This window comes from Strix uralensis, chromosome 22 (assembly GCF_047716275.1).
Source record: "Strix uralensis isolate ZFMK-TIS-50842 chromosome 22, bStrUra1, whole genome shotgun sequence".
In the NCBI taxonomy this organism is placed as follows: Eukaryota; Metazoa; Chordata; class Aves; order Strigiformes; family Strigidae; genus Strix; species Strix uralensis.
Window position 1 is genome coordinate 4,813,081 of NC_133993.1, and position 17,379 is coordinate 4,830,459.

General features: G+C 52.7%; 1 protein-coding gene and 1 gene segment (V, D, J or C); one reads left to right on the forward strand and one right to left on the reverse strand.

Annotated features, from left to right (window-relative positions):
* Positions 1-8,739: 8,739 nt before the first annotated feature.
* Positions 8,740-10,886, reverse strand: LOC141953263 (T cell receptor alpha variable 26-2-like). The segment is given in 4 exon segments: positions 8,740-8,777; positions 9,131-9,194; positions 10,041-10,414; positions 10,835-10,886. Coding segments are annotated over 4 exon segments (528 nt in total).
* Positions 10,887-13,514: 2,628 nt separating this feature from the next.
* LOC141953713 (feather keratin Cos1-2) lies at positions 13,515-13,820 on the forward strand. The gene has a single exon (XM_074892506.1). The coding sequence runs from the start codon at positions 13,515-13,517 to the stop codon at positions 13,818-13,820; it is 306 nt and encodes a 101-aa protein (XP_074748607.1).
* Positions 13,821-17,379: the final 3,559 nt, after the last annotated feature.

Sequence of the window (17,379 nt, forward strand, 5' to 3'; positions counted from 1 at the left end):
GTCAGGCATGATTTGCCCTCGGTCAACTCATGTCAACTGCTCCCAACCCCCTTGTTGACACTTTCATGAGTTTAGGAACAGCTTCTGAGAGTATTTGCTCCATCCCCATTCCAGGGACTGAGTAGGGAGTGTCCTGTCAGCTCCTTGAACACCCTTGGATGAATCCCAAGTGATCCCATTGACTTGTGTATGTCCAGATGACACTTAAGAGACTTTTAGTTCTTCTTCTACTGTGGGGGCTGCTTCATTCTCAGAGAGCCTAGGGGAAGTTTGAGGGATGTTGTAAGCCCAAGGAGGCTGTGCCAATAAAAACTAAGGGGAAATAGGCATTGACTACATCAGCCTTTTCCCTGTCATTTGTGCCTGGGGCCAGCCGCTGCCTGATACGAGAGCAGCTGGGGAGCTTGGCCTTTCCTCTGCTCGTACCAGAACAAGCCTCTGAAGTTAGAGATCTGATACGTGCATTTGATTTGGAAGGTGTCTCTGTGTTTCACTGTGACTTGTCCTTCTTGCTGGGTGACTGCGGTCTGCCCCATGGTGCCTGGAAGAAAGGGAAGGTCAGCAGCTCTTCAGGGAAGGGCTCTGGGCAGAAAACTGGGAATGGATGCAAAACCCTGGGGGAGAAGGCACCGTATCCCTTGTCCTGAAGGAACACCATGAGGCCTGGGCACAGCAAGCTGAAGACTAGTTTTGGGCAGGAGATCAGAGCTCTCAGACCAGCGTGGACCCTGAGGAGACCTGTGCTGTGTTCCTGCTCCTTCTCTTTGATCTCTTAATGTGCTTGGACCAACACCCCTCCAGCAAGTTGAGGGGCCTGTGGAGCTCTTACAAAAGATTCCTCCTGCTTCCCCATCTCTATCATCTCAGAGGGCTCCTAGCTCCCTGAGTACATGCAATGCTGAGTCCAGTGTGGGACAGAGGGAGCCCTGGCTCTGTTGCAACCAGGAGGAAACTGGAGGCCATGGCAGGGATGTGCCAGCCAAGAGGCAGAATGGGACACCCTACTGATGTCAGTGGGATGAGAGCTTTAAAGTCCATGTAGCAGTATAGACAGGATCCAGTAATGTTTGCTGGAAAGGGAGAAATGTTGGAGTTCAGAGAGATCTGAGATTCATAGGAGACAGATCATAACAGAGATGCAGAGAGAAATGGATTGAAAAGAAGACAAAAACAGGAGAAAGGGTCTGGGGTATTTCTTCTGTCTATTCTGTTCTTGTTTCCAACAGTAAGAGCATCCTGAGCAAACATTTCCCAGTGGTTTCCTATTATGCAAGAGTAGTTCCCCTGATAAGTTCATCCTGAAAAGGCTGGTGAGGGTTGCCACAGGGGAAGAAGAACTATGTGTTTATAGAAAGCCAGGTCACACCCAGCAGTTGCCCCAGGAAGGCCATGAGGATAAGATATCCGACGTGCCAACCTGCCCATTTGCTGAGGGAGAGAGAGTCAGAAAAGCACCTCCCAGCCCCGAGATAACAGAGCTGCCGGAAATGACTCTGTTGGGGGAACAAAGGAAGAAGCGGGGGAGGGAAACAATCTGTTCTTCCTGTGCCTGAAATGCTCCTTCTGGGTTTCTCCCTCCTCCAGCAGCAACACCTGTGGCTCCCTCAGCCAAGGGCATTCTCAGCATCTCCACAGTGAGGGGCCCTGGGGGCTCTGGGTGTCCCAGTTGTGGGAAGAGGCTGTTCCCGGTCAGCTGACAGTGGAGTCCTCACCTCCCCAGCTAGAATCACCTGCTCTTCTGCACAGCCACTGCTGGGCCATCTGGGAGGTCAGGGGTTTCTTCCCTGCTGAGGTGTCACACCTTCCCCTGGGGTCCTCAGATATCTGGGGATGTAGCTATTTTTTCTAGGAATAGAAACTTCCTCCAGATCTGTCACTTCTGCCTTGTCTTCCACAGCTTCCTGGGAAAAACATCTCTCCCCAGATCTGCAGAAATAGATGAGCCCTGTTGTGCAGCAGCCCAGGGGCTCTGTCTGTGTCTTGTTCTGGTGGGGTAACCTACGGGGAGGGAGAGGAACCTGGGTCCAGCGAGGCTGATGGATGCCACAAACCCAGAGGTGACAAGAGAACTGATTCTGCAGGGGAAGGTAATGGTAATAATCGGAATATTCTCATGGACTTTTTGCAGCTCATTATGGCTTAAGATAAGGTTCCTAGAATGTTGGAGGGTTCCATGGTTGGCAAAGCCTTTCCCAGGTGGAAGAGTAGGCTAAAGCTTAACCTCCAAGGGGCTACAGAGGTGGATCTGCTTTCCTAAGAGTCACAGCAGACATCTACACCAACATTAGGACTTCAGCATTGCAAATGAGATCAGAAACTGAGCCACAGTCCTCAATCTGCAACCATTCATGTTGACCTGAGGGTCACATCCCCAGCCATCTCTCCTTCCTTCATGCCTACACATTCTCTGGCTTGGCTGCACCTGGGTCCTTCAGTGTCTGCCCTGAGGCTTCTCCCAGCACCATTCTAGGATGTAGGTTTCAGACACCAGAAGAATGACACTCCAAACACGGAAGACACCGACTCTCCCTGCCAAACCCTCCATTTAGTGGGAACTTTCCCCCTCTGTTCAAAATAACAAAACCCCATGAACCAGGGAATACATTTGTCCTCAAGCAGTGACCCACAGTACCCAGTAGAGAATTGTTCAAGGATATGTAAGGGAACTGCATTTCTAAATTTCTAGTAGGCATTTCCCCTCTTCCAGACTGTTTTCCCTGCTCTTTGCATTACTGCTGTGCTCAAAGAATGATTTGACACCATCTGGCCCTGGAGCTTCCAGTCAAGTATTAGAGTCATCAAAAAACTCTCTCTTAAGCTTCTCTTTGGAAGGCTGAAGAAGGCCAGTTCTCTCAGCATCCCCTCACATCTTGTGTAACAGAGACACAGAACTGGTACATTTGGAAGGGACCTCCGGAGGTCAGAAGCTGCACACCCCAGCACAAGAAGAGTGACCTAGAGCTGGTTGCAAAGGAACATGTCAAAAAGAAATTGGAGGACCTCCAAGGATGGAGACTCCTCAACCTCTCTGGGCATCCTGTGCCAGTGTTTCCTCACCATCACAGTGAAAAAGGGTTCCCTGGTGTTCAGACAGAGCCTCCTGTGTTTCACTTTGTGCCTAATGCCTCTTGTCTTGTCACAGGGCACCACACAGAAGAGCCTGGCTCTCCCTTCTTCACACCCTCTCTCCCAATATTTGTACACAGTGATGAGAGCTCCCCTGAGACTTCTCTCCTTTGTGCTGAACAGTCCCAACACTCTCAGCTGGGATCTCCACACGAGACACGCTCCAGGCTCTTCATCATGGAAGTGGCCCCTTATTTGACTGTCTCCAGTATGACTGAGACACACAGTTCCAAGTGAAATCACACACACTTACACCCTCTGGGGTCACAAGCACACTGCTTATACATCAGTCCCTCCAGGTGCTGGCACAAAGAGGGAAAGACCCTGTGACCCTTCTCCAGTGGCTGGCACCAAGGTCTAAGGTCCATATAGTCCTTGGCTGTTGACCCAGTTCCTGGCACCCAGCTCTCCCTTTCACACCAGTCTCTCCAGTTACTGGCGCTCAGACCTTGCAGCACTCACACATGGGAAAGGGAGTGAAGCTACAGAGAAGGGTGGTCAAGAAAGGATTTAATAAGGAATCAGGGGGGACTGTGGTGATCAGGCACAGGGCTTATGCCGGCAAGTGCACTGACCAGCCCCTGCTTAAGGGCAGGGACCTGCTTTTTTCTTTTCACCACTCTATCGCCTCCCATTACTCCTCCCCAGTCCCCTCTTCCCCACCACCTCTGACCCTTCCCCTAAGCATTACTTCAGAACACTTTCCTAGTCCCATAGGACCCCCCTCAAACATCCCAAATCCTCAGGTTCCTCTTGTCACTTCTTGTCACTTACAAAGCTCAGACTCAAACACTTCAAAGCTTCCCCTGCAGTTCCCTGATGGCCCATCAATTAGAGGCTAAAGAGCTCTGGTCTCCCTCCTTGTCTCCCTCATCACTTCCTGAGAGACTGCTGTCATTGTGTGCCTTGATTATCACTTTCCCTTTTACTTGTATTTGCCTTTGAAACGGAAGGGGAATTGATCAGACAGCCTTAGTGAACCAGCCCCTCTCAACTTCCACAGGCCTTTACAGTGACCTCTGGTGAAGCTCCTCAGGTGAGTGAGTTCCTCAAGACGCTGAAAGTCTCCTGTCCCCAAAGAAAACAGGGTCACTTGTGTGTAGGCTCACATGAAATGTCATTCTGGAATGAATTCCTTTGAGCCCCCATATTCCAATATATTTATTGTTTGCTCTCCCAGATGTCCTGCATTTCCTACAAGACCCTGAACCCTCTCTCACAGCTCTTTGGGAACATCCCAGCATGAGGACAGACCTGAATTCCAAATCTTATCCTTCTTACCCCATCCAGGTGGAAAGGGGACTTCTCATATCTCTTCCAGTACCTCACAGAGGCAATTTTCTCCAGGTGCCTCACTCGCTTTGCCTCCTTCTCTTTCCCTCTGGCCTACCTCACCATCGCACACATCAGACACCCACTGAAGAGCAGGTCTTTATCTTAAGGCAACTTCATCAGGACAGCTTCCTCTCTGGTGTCCCAGCCTCAGCATTTGCAGCTGCAGGGCATCTGGCTCACCCCAGACACAGCCCTTTGCTGCCATGGGAACATGTCAGGGCAGCACCTCTCCCTGTGCTCAACTGGAACTGGTCCCAGACCTCCACAGCCCCCCCACAGCGATCACCAGGGATGGGCTGGATCTTGTCTGACTCTGGGATTGTTTTGGCTTGTAAAGTGGGGAAGCCCTGCAGCTGCAGCAATAGGGATGGTCTCTAGCTTTGACTTTGTCTCTCACGAGCAGACTTTGCCTGTGAACAGGCTGAATTTCCAAAGAAGTTCCTGCAGCTTGGACCCCAAGACACCTTCTGTCTTTCCTGTAATGAGAACACAATCGATTGAACTCTTTCCGCCCAACCCACAAAAGCCCAAAAGCTCTCTGCTGTCATTAAATCCACCAGCGATGGCCGGTGTCTGATTTCCCTTCTGAGCACTGGGCTTCCAAGGACTTGCCTGGAGTTGTCAGGGGCACAGAGGCAGAGAGCTGCCTGGTGGAGTCCTGATTCTCAGAGTGTGGGGAGAGGCTGTGCTTCCTCATGTGCATATGCACCTGCCTGTGCCTGAGGGGGCATTTGTGCCTGTGTGTTTGCCCTTGGGTGTGCATTTGCAAATGCCCATGTGAGAGTGAGTGTGTGCCCGTGTGTGTGTGAACAAGTGCCTGTCTGTGTGTGTCTGTGCAGGGGTTTGTGTACCCGGGCATTTTTGCAGGTGAGCAAGTAAGTGTGTGTGGTGTCAGTGTGCGTGTGTGTGTATGTGTGTGGGCATCTGTGTGTGCAGACGAGCACATATCTATCTCTGTACACGAGCTTGCACGTCTATCTACATGCAAGTGTGTGTGTGTGCAAGTGCGTATGAGCAACTCTGAACACTGATGTGATGACAAGTCTCGGGGCTCAATGTGTGTGTGTGTGTGTGTGTGCGCGCGCGTGTGCAGGGGTTCCTGTGCAACTGGCTGTGCATGCACATGTGTTTTCATGTGTGCTGGTACATCATGGCATCATGCAATGATAGAATATCTCGAGTTGGTAGGGGCCCATAAGGATCATCGAGCGCAACTCCCTGCTCCTTGCAGGACTGGCTAAAACTAAACCATATGGCTGAGAACATCGTCCAGATGCTCCTTGAGCTCTGACACATTTGGTGCTGTGACCACTTGCGTGGGGAGCCTGTTCCAGTGACCAACCACCCTCTCAGTGAAGAACCTTTTCCTAATGTTCAGGCTGAACTTCCCTGATGCAGCTTCATTCCATTTGTTTGGGTACTGGGTTTGGCTGACAGGGTTTTTGTTCCTGGGGGAGGGGGCTACAGCAGTGGTCCCCTTTGAGAAGCTTCTCAAAAGATCCCCCAGCTCCAAGTCAGACGCACTCTGGGCAAGACCAAGCCTATTAGTGATGGTGATTGCACCTCTGTGATAAGTATTTAAGAAAGGAAACCTGAGAGGGGGTGAGGACATGGAGGACAAGATACAAGGTGGAAACCTATGCAAACACCGACGTCAGTGGAAGGAAGGAAGAGGAAGAGGGAGAAGGTGCATAGTGAGATGGCAGGGCTGCCCTCCCTGCCACTCATGGAGGTCACTGGAGGAGCAGAGATTTGCCTCTGATGTGTGGAGGACCCCCAGGACTCTCTGGGAAGAAGAAGCCCCCGCTGTTGTAGTTTGGCACTGGGAGTACTGACACATGTGGAGGTGACTCATGCAGGAGTGTCTAGAGAAGAATGCATCCCGTGGGGAGGACTCATGCCAGAGAAAATTTGTGGAGGGTTGTATCCCATTGGAGGGACACCCCGTGGAGCAGGGGGAAGAATGCAGAAGAGTGCTGCCCCCCACCTTGGAGGAAGAAGCAGGACGCTGACTGCAGCCCCCATCCCGTGCCCCTGTGCCGCTGGGGAAGAGGTAGAAATATTGGGAACAAAACTGAGACTGGAAAGAAGGGAGGGGTGGGGGGAGGTGTTTTAAGATATGGTAATGCTACTCACTGTCCCATTCTGTCTGTTAATTCTTTTCTTTTTAGTGTTTCCATTACAGAGATGTTCCTGTTTTCTTCCCCAAGGGACCCTGTCTTTGGCTGTTACCGTTAAAGGGTGAGCGACCCCTACCTGTCCTTACCTCCATTCCTGAGCATTTTGATTCAACTTTTACCTTCCCAGCTCTCGGGGGGGAGGGAGTGAGTGAAGGGCTGTGTGGTGCTCAGCTGACCTCTGGGATCAAACCACAACACCTTGTCCTTTACCTTTCCATTCTATTTCCTATCACTGGTCACCAGAAAGAGATCAGCACCTCCCCTGCTGCTGCCCCCTTGAGGAAGGTGTGGACTGTGATGAGGTCACCCCTCAGCCTTCTCTTCTCCAAGCTGAACAATCCAATTGACCTCAGCTGCTCCTCATAACTCTTGCCCTCAAAACCATCTTGGTCACCCTCCTCTGGACACACTCTAATAGTTTGATGTTTTTCTTATCTTGAGGCTCCCAAAACTGCACACAGTACTTGAGGTAGGGCCGCACCAGTGCAGAGTGGGACAATCACCTCCCTCGACTGGCTAGCTGTGCTCTGCTTGATGCACCCGTGGGCACTGTTGAGCCTTCAGGCTGCCAGGACACACTGTTGACTCACTTGCCGCTCATCCCCCAGTTTGTTCATATAACCATGATTACCCCGGCCCAGGTGGAGAATCCGGCACTTGCTCTTTTTACATTTCATGAGGTTGGAGATTGCCCGGCTCTCTAGTCTGTCCAGCTCTCTCTGCAAGGCCTCTCTACCCTCCAGGCAGTCCACAGCTCCTCCTCGTTCAGTATCATCATCAAACTTACTTAAAGTACATTTGATTCCTGCCTCCAGATCATTTATAAAATCTTTGAAGAGAAATGGCCCTAAAATGGAGCCCGGGGGAACCCTGGAACATGGACTGAACATTGCTGCAGAGCGGTGAGAGGTATAATTGTGTGGAATTTCTGCTGTTGTAATTGTGGTGAAGGGACGAGGGTAGGAGTGTCTGTACAATGTCCACTATTGTTGGTGCTGTGATGGTGTTATTTTGATTTTGCTGTGAGTAATTCTTTTTGTTCATGTAAATGAAGTTTTTGAACATTGTAGATTGTGTGATGAATGTATATATTAATGATAATTCTAAAATATGTGACTCACAGAGCAGAGGAGTGGAATGTATTGGGGGCACATATTTATGGGTGAATATATTTATGGGGCAAAGGTGCAGGGGTGTTGGCTGCAGGGGTGGCTTCTGTGAGCAGATGCCAGAAGCTGCCTCCCCATGTTGGACAGAGCCAGTTCCAGCCCACACTAAGACTGACCCTGCACTGACCAAAGCTGAGCCAATCAGTGACACTGGTAGCACCTCTATGATAATAAATGTAAGAAGGAAAAAAACCTGTTGCACATTATCAGTCGGAAAAGATTAGTGAGAAAAAGTGCGAAACAACTGTGCTGACACCAAGGTCATTGAGGAAGGAGGGGGAGGATGTGCTCCAGGTGCTGGAGCAGAGATTCCCCTGCAGCCCGTGGTGAAGACCATGGTGACACAGGTTGTCCCCGTGCAGCCCATGGAGGTCCATGGTGGAGCAGATATCCACCCTGCAGCCCGTGGAGACCCCATGCCACAGCAGGTGGATGTGCCCTGAAGGAAGCTGTGACCACATAAGAGCCCGCACTGGAGCAGGTTCCAGGCAGGACCTGTAGCCCTGTGGAGAGGAGCGCACGCGGAAGCAGGTTTACTGGGAGAAACTGTGGCTCTGCAGGGGACCCTCACTGGAGCAGTCTGTTCCTGAAGGACTGCACCCGGTGGAAACCACCCACGCTGGAGCACTTCATGAAGAACTGCAGCCCATGGGAGGACCTGTGTTGGAGAGGTCCCTGAGGGACTGTCTGCCATGGGGGGGACCCCACGCTGTAGGTGGGGAAGAGTGTGAGGAGGAAGGAGCAGCAGGGAAACTGTGCTATGAACTGACCGCATTCCCCATTCCTCTGTGCCACTTCGGGGGAGTGTTGCATTTAAGGTAATGAATTAATTTGGTAAGAGATGAATCCCCTTGTGTTCTAGCTGGTCCTCAGAGATTGGAGGGTCTGCTGGACTTATCTCTTAATAGCTATGCCAATTATGGCTGTAACTAGAGGCCGGACACCAGGTGCACGAACAGCCCATGTGCTGTAGGTCCGGTTGCGTTCAAGAGAAGCCGTCGGGTTCATGAACAGTACGGTTTATTCTTATGCAACATGTACAGGCTCTCTGAGAGTGCCTACGATAAATGCACAAAGTGCAGGTTGAATATATCGCACTGCACACAAAAATCGATTGCAATCACAAACACTTAATTCCTGGCTAATCTGTCAGTGTAGCCAATGGCCCAAATCTTACAAAAGGCGTCCCTTCTTGGGGGGGTGAAAAGCACAAACCTGTCAATCTGTCCCTCCGATTTGGTACTGGATTCTCATCCCTCTGAGTTAGATACAAACTCAGGGTAGTATTTATCTAAGTGTGTATGTGTGAGTGGGTGGCACCATCAAGCCATTGTTTCTTGTGTAACGACACAGCACATTCCTTGGTGCCAGGTGTGTGCTGGTTCTGTGGGGAAAGAGGAAGAATGAGAGATCAGGTCTGCAGAGTTCTGCAAAACAGTCCTTGAGAGAAGGGGAAGAGCAGGAGATAAATCTTCATATTTGTGTCAAACTTTGCAGGTTTTTTGCTGTTTTTCTTTTCCCACACTTCCAACAGGGAGGAAGTAGAGGAGTGGGAGTGAGATTGAGCCTGAGAATATGGATGGGGTTGGGGGAAGTCGTTTTTAGATTTCTTCCTATTTCTCATTACCCTACTATGATTTCACTAGTAATATATTAAATTAATTTCCCCAAGTCGAGTCCATTTTGCCTGTGACGGCAATGGCTGAGTGATCTGCCTGTCCTTATCTCAACCCACGAGCATTTTGTTTACTGTTCTCCCCGTGTCAGATTGATGGGCACCTGACCACAAGCCAAGGTCAGCCCAACCCCAACAGGCCAGGATGGTGCTGGCCCAGCATCACAGTAGACATGACCAACAGGCCCGAGGATGCCCCGTTAGGCAGCAGAGTCTGAGCCCGTCGGGAGGCAGCAAGAGAGCCTGGGGGAAAGCCCGCCCTGCCCTGCCTGCCTTGCCCAGCCCGTCTGCCTGTCCCTGGGCAGCGCTGCCCAAGCGCGGCTCTTTGGTGGCCTCGGGAGCACAGACCCGCAGCGGCCGTCAATGAGAAGAGGTGCTGAGGCCAGGCCTTGACTGCTGGGGGGGCCTGGTGGTGCCGGTGTTGGTGGCGGGGCCGGCCGGGCGGGGGAAGCGGCGCGGGACACGGGTCCGGGCACGGGTCCGGGCGGGTCCGGGCGGGGCGAGGCGGCCCCGGCGGGCGGAGCGGCAGCGCCCCCTGGCGGGCCCTCCCCGGACTGTCCCCCCGCCCCCGCCGGCCCCGCCCGGCCCCGCCCGCGGCGGTTCGTGCCCGGCCGCAGCCCCGGCTCCTCTCCCCGTGTCTCTCAGCGCGCAGTAATACACCGCCGCGTCCCCGCGCCGGGGCCGGGCGAGCCACAGGGCGCTGGACCGGCGGTCTGCCGCCACCGACAGCCGCCCCGGCGGGGCCTGCAGATCTCTGGAGCCTTGCAGAATGAACGCGAGGAATGCGGGGGCTCGGCCCGGGAGCTGACGGTACCAGTGGATGAACTCCCTGGTCTGGATGTTGGGGTGGGAGCAGCTGATGGTGACGCCGGTGCCCTCGTTGGTCTCTGCCGACGGCTCCTGCTGCACCTGGGCTCTGCCCGCAGCCACTGCCGAGGAGAAAAGAAGAATCCCTTTGCTTCAGCTGAACATGTCGTGCAGAGGGAGAGGGGAGTGGGGACACTTCACAGATGATGGGGGTGTGATCTGAGAACAAAGGATGGAGAGACAGTGTCTCTGAGAGTGGTTGTTTCGGGACAGGAATGTGTGAGGCATGTTTGGAAGGACAGTCCGAGTGAGGAAGAGGAGAAGGGACTGAGGAAAAGAGATTGGCTGGGATGGATGGATGGATGGATGGATGGATGGATGGATGGATGGATGGATGGATGGATGCAGAAGTGGAGTAACAGAATAGAGAAGCAAACTGGGAGAGAATGAGCTCATTGGGGGCAGAAGGGAGGACAGAGAAGGGAATAAGGTTCAAGAGGAGCAGGAGGGTCACAGGCGAGACCCGGCCCAGCCCCGCGCACCCAGGAGCACCGCGGCCAGCCCCGCCAGCCCTGCGCCCCGGCCCCGCCGCATCCCGCCGCTCCGCCGCCCGCGCCTCGCTGCCCCCCGCCAGCCCCGGCTCTCTGCTCCGGCCGCGGCGCCTCCTCTCCGCCGCCTCCGCTCCTCTCGGCCGCCGCCAGCTCCGCCCCGGGGCTGAGCCCTGCGCCGGCGCCGCTCGGGGGCTCGCCCGGGCTCAGAGTGCTCAGCGGCTCTGCACCGCCACCACTTGCGCTCCCGGCAATCCCACTCTCTCCCTCCTCCAGCAAGGGCTCCCCAGCAACAAGAAGCCTGCCCAGCGCCAGCTGCAGCCTGGGGCAGCAGCAGGGCCTTGGCCCAGCACATGCAGCAGCTTCCCAGAGCTGTCCCCGAGCTCAGCGCCTGCAAACAGCAGCCACTCACCTCCTGCCCATGGCACGGAGGAGGCTGAGAGCCTCCCTTCAGCTGCCCCTCTGCAGGCCGAGCACAATGCCTCCGAGCTGCTCTCTAGCAGAGGGGATGGGAGGCCAAGGGTGACCTGGGCGTGCAGGGTTCAGGGAGGGCAGGGGACAGGGGGAATCACACAGTCACAGTGTAGCTGAGCAGGGACCTGCAGAGGTTGTCTGGATCAAACGCCGCTTGCAACAGTTCCTGTTATTTGAGGCCACTCCGGGGTGGAGATTGCAGAAACTGGAAATGTCCCTGTTCCAGAAGCCTTCACTTATATCTCACATGTCCTCCACCATCTAATCCATCTTCTCTCTTTCCTTTGAACACTTATTCCCTGGACCTGCCGGGAACAATCTGGCTGACAGAGATCAGTGTCTGCCTGTTGCCTGTGGTTGGGTGTCATCCCCAATCTTGCAGGAAGTTCTGACCTTCCCACTACTTGTGGTTTTATGAAACAATTATGAAACAATAGCAAGTGGCTGCTAGCTGGGCTTTGACTCATCAACAACCCTTTGAGCCTACTAGTCCAGCCAATATTCCACTCACATTATCACCCTCTAACTGAAACCATTTCTTACAAATTCCATCATAAATGAAGTGTGAGAGAGGCCGTCAGGTCCTTGCTAAACTCTACATACAGACCTCCCCTGCCCTTTCCTTGTCCACAGTGCCTTTTACCTCCTGACATACCAGCAAGGTTTCCCTCAGCTACATGAGAGCCTCAGCTCAGCAGCAGCTCCACGGAGAGGGGAATCAGCCCTGGCTGAGCTCTCCCAGCAGAGCTCCCTGGCACTGATTTCCCCGAGGTCACTCAAGGGAAGGGGGGAAGCCTTGGCTGCACTGTGTCCAAGCTGGGCCTGAGCCCAGGCAGACAAATATTCAGGAGGGGAGATGGGCTTAGAGCATTTACCCACTGTACACAGCCCACGCAAGAAAAGGAGGGCTCAGGAGCCAGGGGCTGCACTTCAGAGCCTCTTCCCTGGACACATCTCTAGCAGGCTGGTGCCATCACCGTTCAGCTGCACTCAGGCTCCTTCTGACCCTGGCAACCTGCTGCTCTCTGGTGCTCATGGACAGAGCAGAGGAGAGTGTCCCTGCCATAGGCAGCACATTCCCTCGTGATGAAGGACACACAAGGACACACAAAGAGCGGCTCCTGCACACCGCCATGGAACTATACAGAAAACTGTGCTCCCATGTGCGTTCACACAAACCCATCTGCTTACAACTAAACACAAGGAAAGAACACACATGGGAACACAACGGTCCATGGACTCTGCTGAGGATCCCTGGGCACTGGGCAGTGTTAGGCAGGATGGGGTCAAACCCCAGCAGCACAACACCTACACCTGGGGAGGCAACAACAACTGACCACTGAGGTGAGCTGAGGAGGGAGGCAAGGAAAGGTAATGACATGGCATAATCTCTGCACGGGAGCCCACAGCATCCATCTGAGGATGGCTGGAGCTTCTTCCTAAGAATGACACTTCAAAGAGCCCCACCAGAGTGACCCAGACTGACATCACTTGCCTGCTCTGAAAACATCCAACACTTGGGCTGAGTCTTCTGCCAGCACTGCTGCATTCCTGCCCTAGAAATCCTGGGGCCTTTCATCCCAGTGCTCAGAACAAGCCTTCACTGGGGAATGGGCATGGCACAAACCTGGAAATGAAAAGGAGCAGTGTAGGAAATGAAAGCACAGCCCATAGCATTAGCTGCGATGGTTTGCATTCAAGATGAGCTTGTCAGAACATTGTTACCTCTGCAAAGGTGCCTCTGGTCCTGCGGCAGTGAAGGGCAGGTATAAAAGGCAGCCCAAGTCCCTGCTCTCTCATGCACTTCTCTTGGCTCCTTCTGCTTGGGAACTAGGTGAATTTGAAACACCTTCTACTCCTCTTTCAAAGGGAGATCTCCAATTTGGAGATGTCCCAGCTGATATTGCTCTGTCCTGTCGTGGGGTTTGGATGTTCTTGTCATGAGAGAGGGAACTGAGGACCAGGTCTGCTTACAGAGAGTCTGGGAGGCTAAGCTGGTTTCAGTTTATGAATTAAGAGAGAGCCTCCGTAGGCCAGGCATCTCCCTGTGGGGAATGAAGACCATGTGGCTCCTAGCAGAGCTTCCATATCTCCACTAAGTAGTGGACTTGACTCCTTTGTGACAGGCAGCTCCTCACCCACCCTTGTTCTCTGCTTCCTCCCTGCCCTCTCTCCCAGGTGCACCTCCACCCTCAGAGACATGTCCTGCTACGACCAGTGCCTGCCATGCCGGCCCTGCGGCCCGACCCCGCTGGCCAACAGCTGCAATGAGCCCTGTGTCAGGCAGTGCCAGAGCTCCACCGTTGCCATCCAGCCCTCCCCCGTGGTGGTGACCCTGCCCGGCCCCATCCTCAGCTCCTTCCCACAGAACACCGTTGTGGGCTCCTCCACCTCCGCTGCCGTTGGCAGCATCCTCAGCTGTGACGGAGTGCCCATCAACTCTGGGGGCTTTGACCTCTCCTGCATTACCAGCCGCTACTGTGGCAGAAGGTGCCCCCCCTGCTAAAGGTGCCGACAAACCCCAGGAAACAGCTTGAGGAACTCAGAACATGGTGCTGGGTAGAGGATTAATATTTTGGAGGTTGCTTTTGGGATAGCTGAATGGTTTTGCCTTTCTTTCCTTTTACTTTGTTTACTACCTCTCCCCTCACGCACCCCAGCACCAGCTGTATAAGGTCCATCTATCTCATCTTCCTCCTCAGGACAGGCAGACAGACATCATGCAGGAACTTCTCTATGGCCAAGGACTGCAGATTCTCAGCTGCCCCTAAGAGGGGGTTCCCTGTACTGCTGACCTCCACTTGGAGTGACTTTGTTCCTTCTTTTGACTCATTAAATTTCTGCTGCATTCAAGCCTGGCCTCCATGTGGTCCTTCCCTGTGTGGACACGCCCCAAGCTGCCAAAGGAGAAGGGTGTTGCTCTGGGTGCAAGGGGGTGAGGGCACAAGAAGACCTTGCTTTGTTGTGTCCCTGTGCACAAATGCCCAGAAAGGCAGGAGGCTCTGAGGGCTCAGCAGCCCCATCAGCTCCTGAGCAAGAGCGTTCCTCTTGCTATGGCTGGAGCTGCACTGCCTTGGCAGGGGGTTGGCTTTGGGCTCTGAAAGGTGATTTGCTTTGCAGAATGGCAAGAGTAGTAAAGAAAGGAACGGCCGTTGGGATGGCCCAGAGCTGCTACTCCATATTCTTCTGCCCTCCACCACTCAATCTAGGGGCCATGGCCAGCACACATGGACGGGACTAGCAGGGAAAAGTCGCCCATGCTGCTGAATGTCTTGAGGCTGGAAATTGGAGCTACACCTGTGGGAGCTGAGGGTAGTCAGCACAGAAATGGGGACAGTGAAACAGTGTATTTCTGAGGGGGATCTAATTGCTCTGAGACAGAGTGTGCAGGAGAACATGAAGATCAGTGAGGACAAGGGTGCTGGGTGCACTTCCCAAGAGAGCTGTGGGTAAGTGCAGAGCTCTTGACTGCTTCATTGGTCCCTCCAGAGAGTTTGTGCTCAGGAACTGGCTGCCATTGTGGGGAAAGAGGAATTTATTACATGTAAATCTCATTCATTCTGATCGGTGGAAATGTGTCTCAGCAGCCACTACTCTCTCATATGCTATTTCTTATATGAACATCCAGATGCCTTGACAAAAGTGTACAAGTGGAAGAATGGAACTCCCCACACACATGTCCTTCATCAAGAGGGAATTACAGCTCATGAAGCACAGCTCAGAACATCGTAAAGACAAAAAGCTCTATAACGGTGTTTCACTTGCATGTCTGAAATCTTTTTTCCCTAGTCGTGCTGCTAATCACCATCATCACCATCCCATATAGACCTCCTATGTTACCAAGTTAAACCTTGTAACAAGGAGAAGGTACATCAGGTCCTTGCAATGAAGATACTGTCTGAAATTTTCCTTCTGGATGAGGGAGGGATGGCATTGTTTCTGACAGATGAGTAAGACATTTGGCCAAAGCACTGCCAAAGTGCTGCTACTGACTCCTGGCATGACCCCTGGTTTGCCGGCCCAAATAAAGAGCTCTTGCAAAGGTAGGAAAAGGGCACAGGATCCATGCAGGCTTTACACTTCAAATTAAGTGTATTTGTGCCACAGGTAGGGTTTTATTTATGGTGATTTAAACCATCGACTGACAGAGCAGGAGCTGTTCTTTACATCACACTTGTTCCTGTTCTGTGCACCTTGATTCACACCCTAAGAAAAGAGGATGTGAAAGCTGCTGGTATTTGTTCACTGCCAACACTGGCCAGTCTGTCGTGTTTGACAGCTGATATGATGAGAAGATCTGTTTCCAGAAAATGCACTAAAAGCATGACTGACCAGAATGGGGTAATCCGTGTGTGGATGGGATGTGCACAGTTTCCTGTGCCCTGGCAAGGGGCAACACATTGTGCTGTGCTGTGGGAGTGACTGACAACTGGTGTGGGTTTTCCAGGGAGGTCACTGATTTTCCCTCCTCCAAAATCACCTGGGCACGGTCCTGGGCAACTGGCTGGAGGTGGCCCTCCTCGAGCAGGGGGCTTGGTCCAGATGACATCCAGAGGTCCCTTCCAACCTCAACTCTTCTGTGATTCTCTCATTCTGTGACAGCAGCTGATGTAGAGCTGCTCAGCCTTTCCAGCACTTGAAGGGATGTAGGGTCACTGACATAAACCTGCTTTCCTTTCTTGTCTTAGCACTAATAATGGGCATTTTAAGGAACGCTTGGAAGAAGCTGAGTACCTCTCTTACTGGAACCAGACACTCTCATTTCTGTTGCCCCAGCCTCAGTGTCTGCAGTCTGTAGAGAGTCTGGCTTGTCCCAGGGGACACCACGCTCTGCTGCTGTGTGAATACACCACTGAGGCACCATTTCCTTTACAGAGCAGGGGCCTGTCGCCCACCCCCACATCTCCCTTCAGGAGATCACTAAGCACAGCTGGGAGCATCTAAGGCTGTAAGAGTTGTCTCACTTGTAATGTGGGTTTCTTTGTTGCTGCAGCAATATGGATGTTCTCTATTTTTTTACGTTATCCCTGACACACAGACTTGGGCCATGGAGAGTCTGAATGCCTGAAAAGGCTGTGACACCTTCATCTCTCACTTTTATAGTGAGGAAACACCTGACTGAAGCCCAGTCAAACCCTTGATCTCACTAAAGCTGATGGGAATGGCCAGGAACCGATCCACTGCCTTAACTCTAGGGCCTGAAGGACTTGCCTAGGACTTGTCATCGCAAGAGGCTGAGAGCTGGCATTGAACTTCCTGGTTGTCAGTGCTGTGTGTGCATGTTCATGCTCACATACATGTTCTTCTGGCTGTGCTCACGTGTCCATTTGCACATACGTGTGCCTGTGTGTGCCTGGGGCAATGCACAGGCAAGCACAAGTGTGCACAAATATTGGCTGCGAGTGTGTTTGTGCACATCTGTTGATGAGGGTGTATGTGTTTTATCACATGCACGTGCCTTCATGCAGGTGAGCATGGACGGGTGTGACATTGGTCTGCAGATATGTAAGTGTGTGGGCACAGGTGTGTGTGGGTATGTGCTTTTATGTGTGCACATCACTGTACATGAATGTGCAAGTGTATCTGCACATCCATGGATGTAGGAGGATGCATATATGTCAGCATGTGTGTTGAATATCTGTGTGTACATGATGGTTTGTGGGGAGGCTGTGCCTGTGTCTGCTCATGGACTTCTTTGGAAACCTGTGTGCACACACCTCTTTACAAGTGCACAGATATGACACATGTCTGTGTGTGTGCATGCCTGTGTGTGTGCATACCTTGGTGTGGGTATAGGTGTACATGTGTGTGCACCCACAAGGGTATGTCAAAGCTCTTGCTAAAATCCAGGTACAGCCCAGGCAGTGCCCCTCCCCTTCCCCACAGTCCCAGTCACCTCCTCACAGAAAGCAAAGAGGTTTCTCAGGCATGATTTGGCCTCAGTCAACTCACATGAGCTGCTTCCAAGCCCGTCTTGAGACTTTCATGAGTTTAGGAACGGCTTCTGAGAGTATTTCCTCTATCTCCGTTTCAGGGACTGAGTAGGGAGTGTCCTGTCAGCTCCC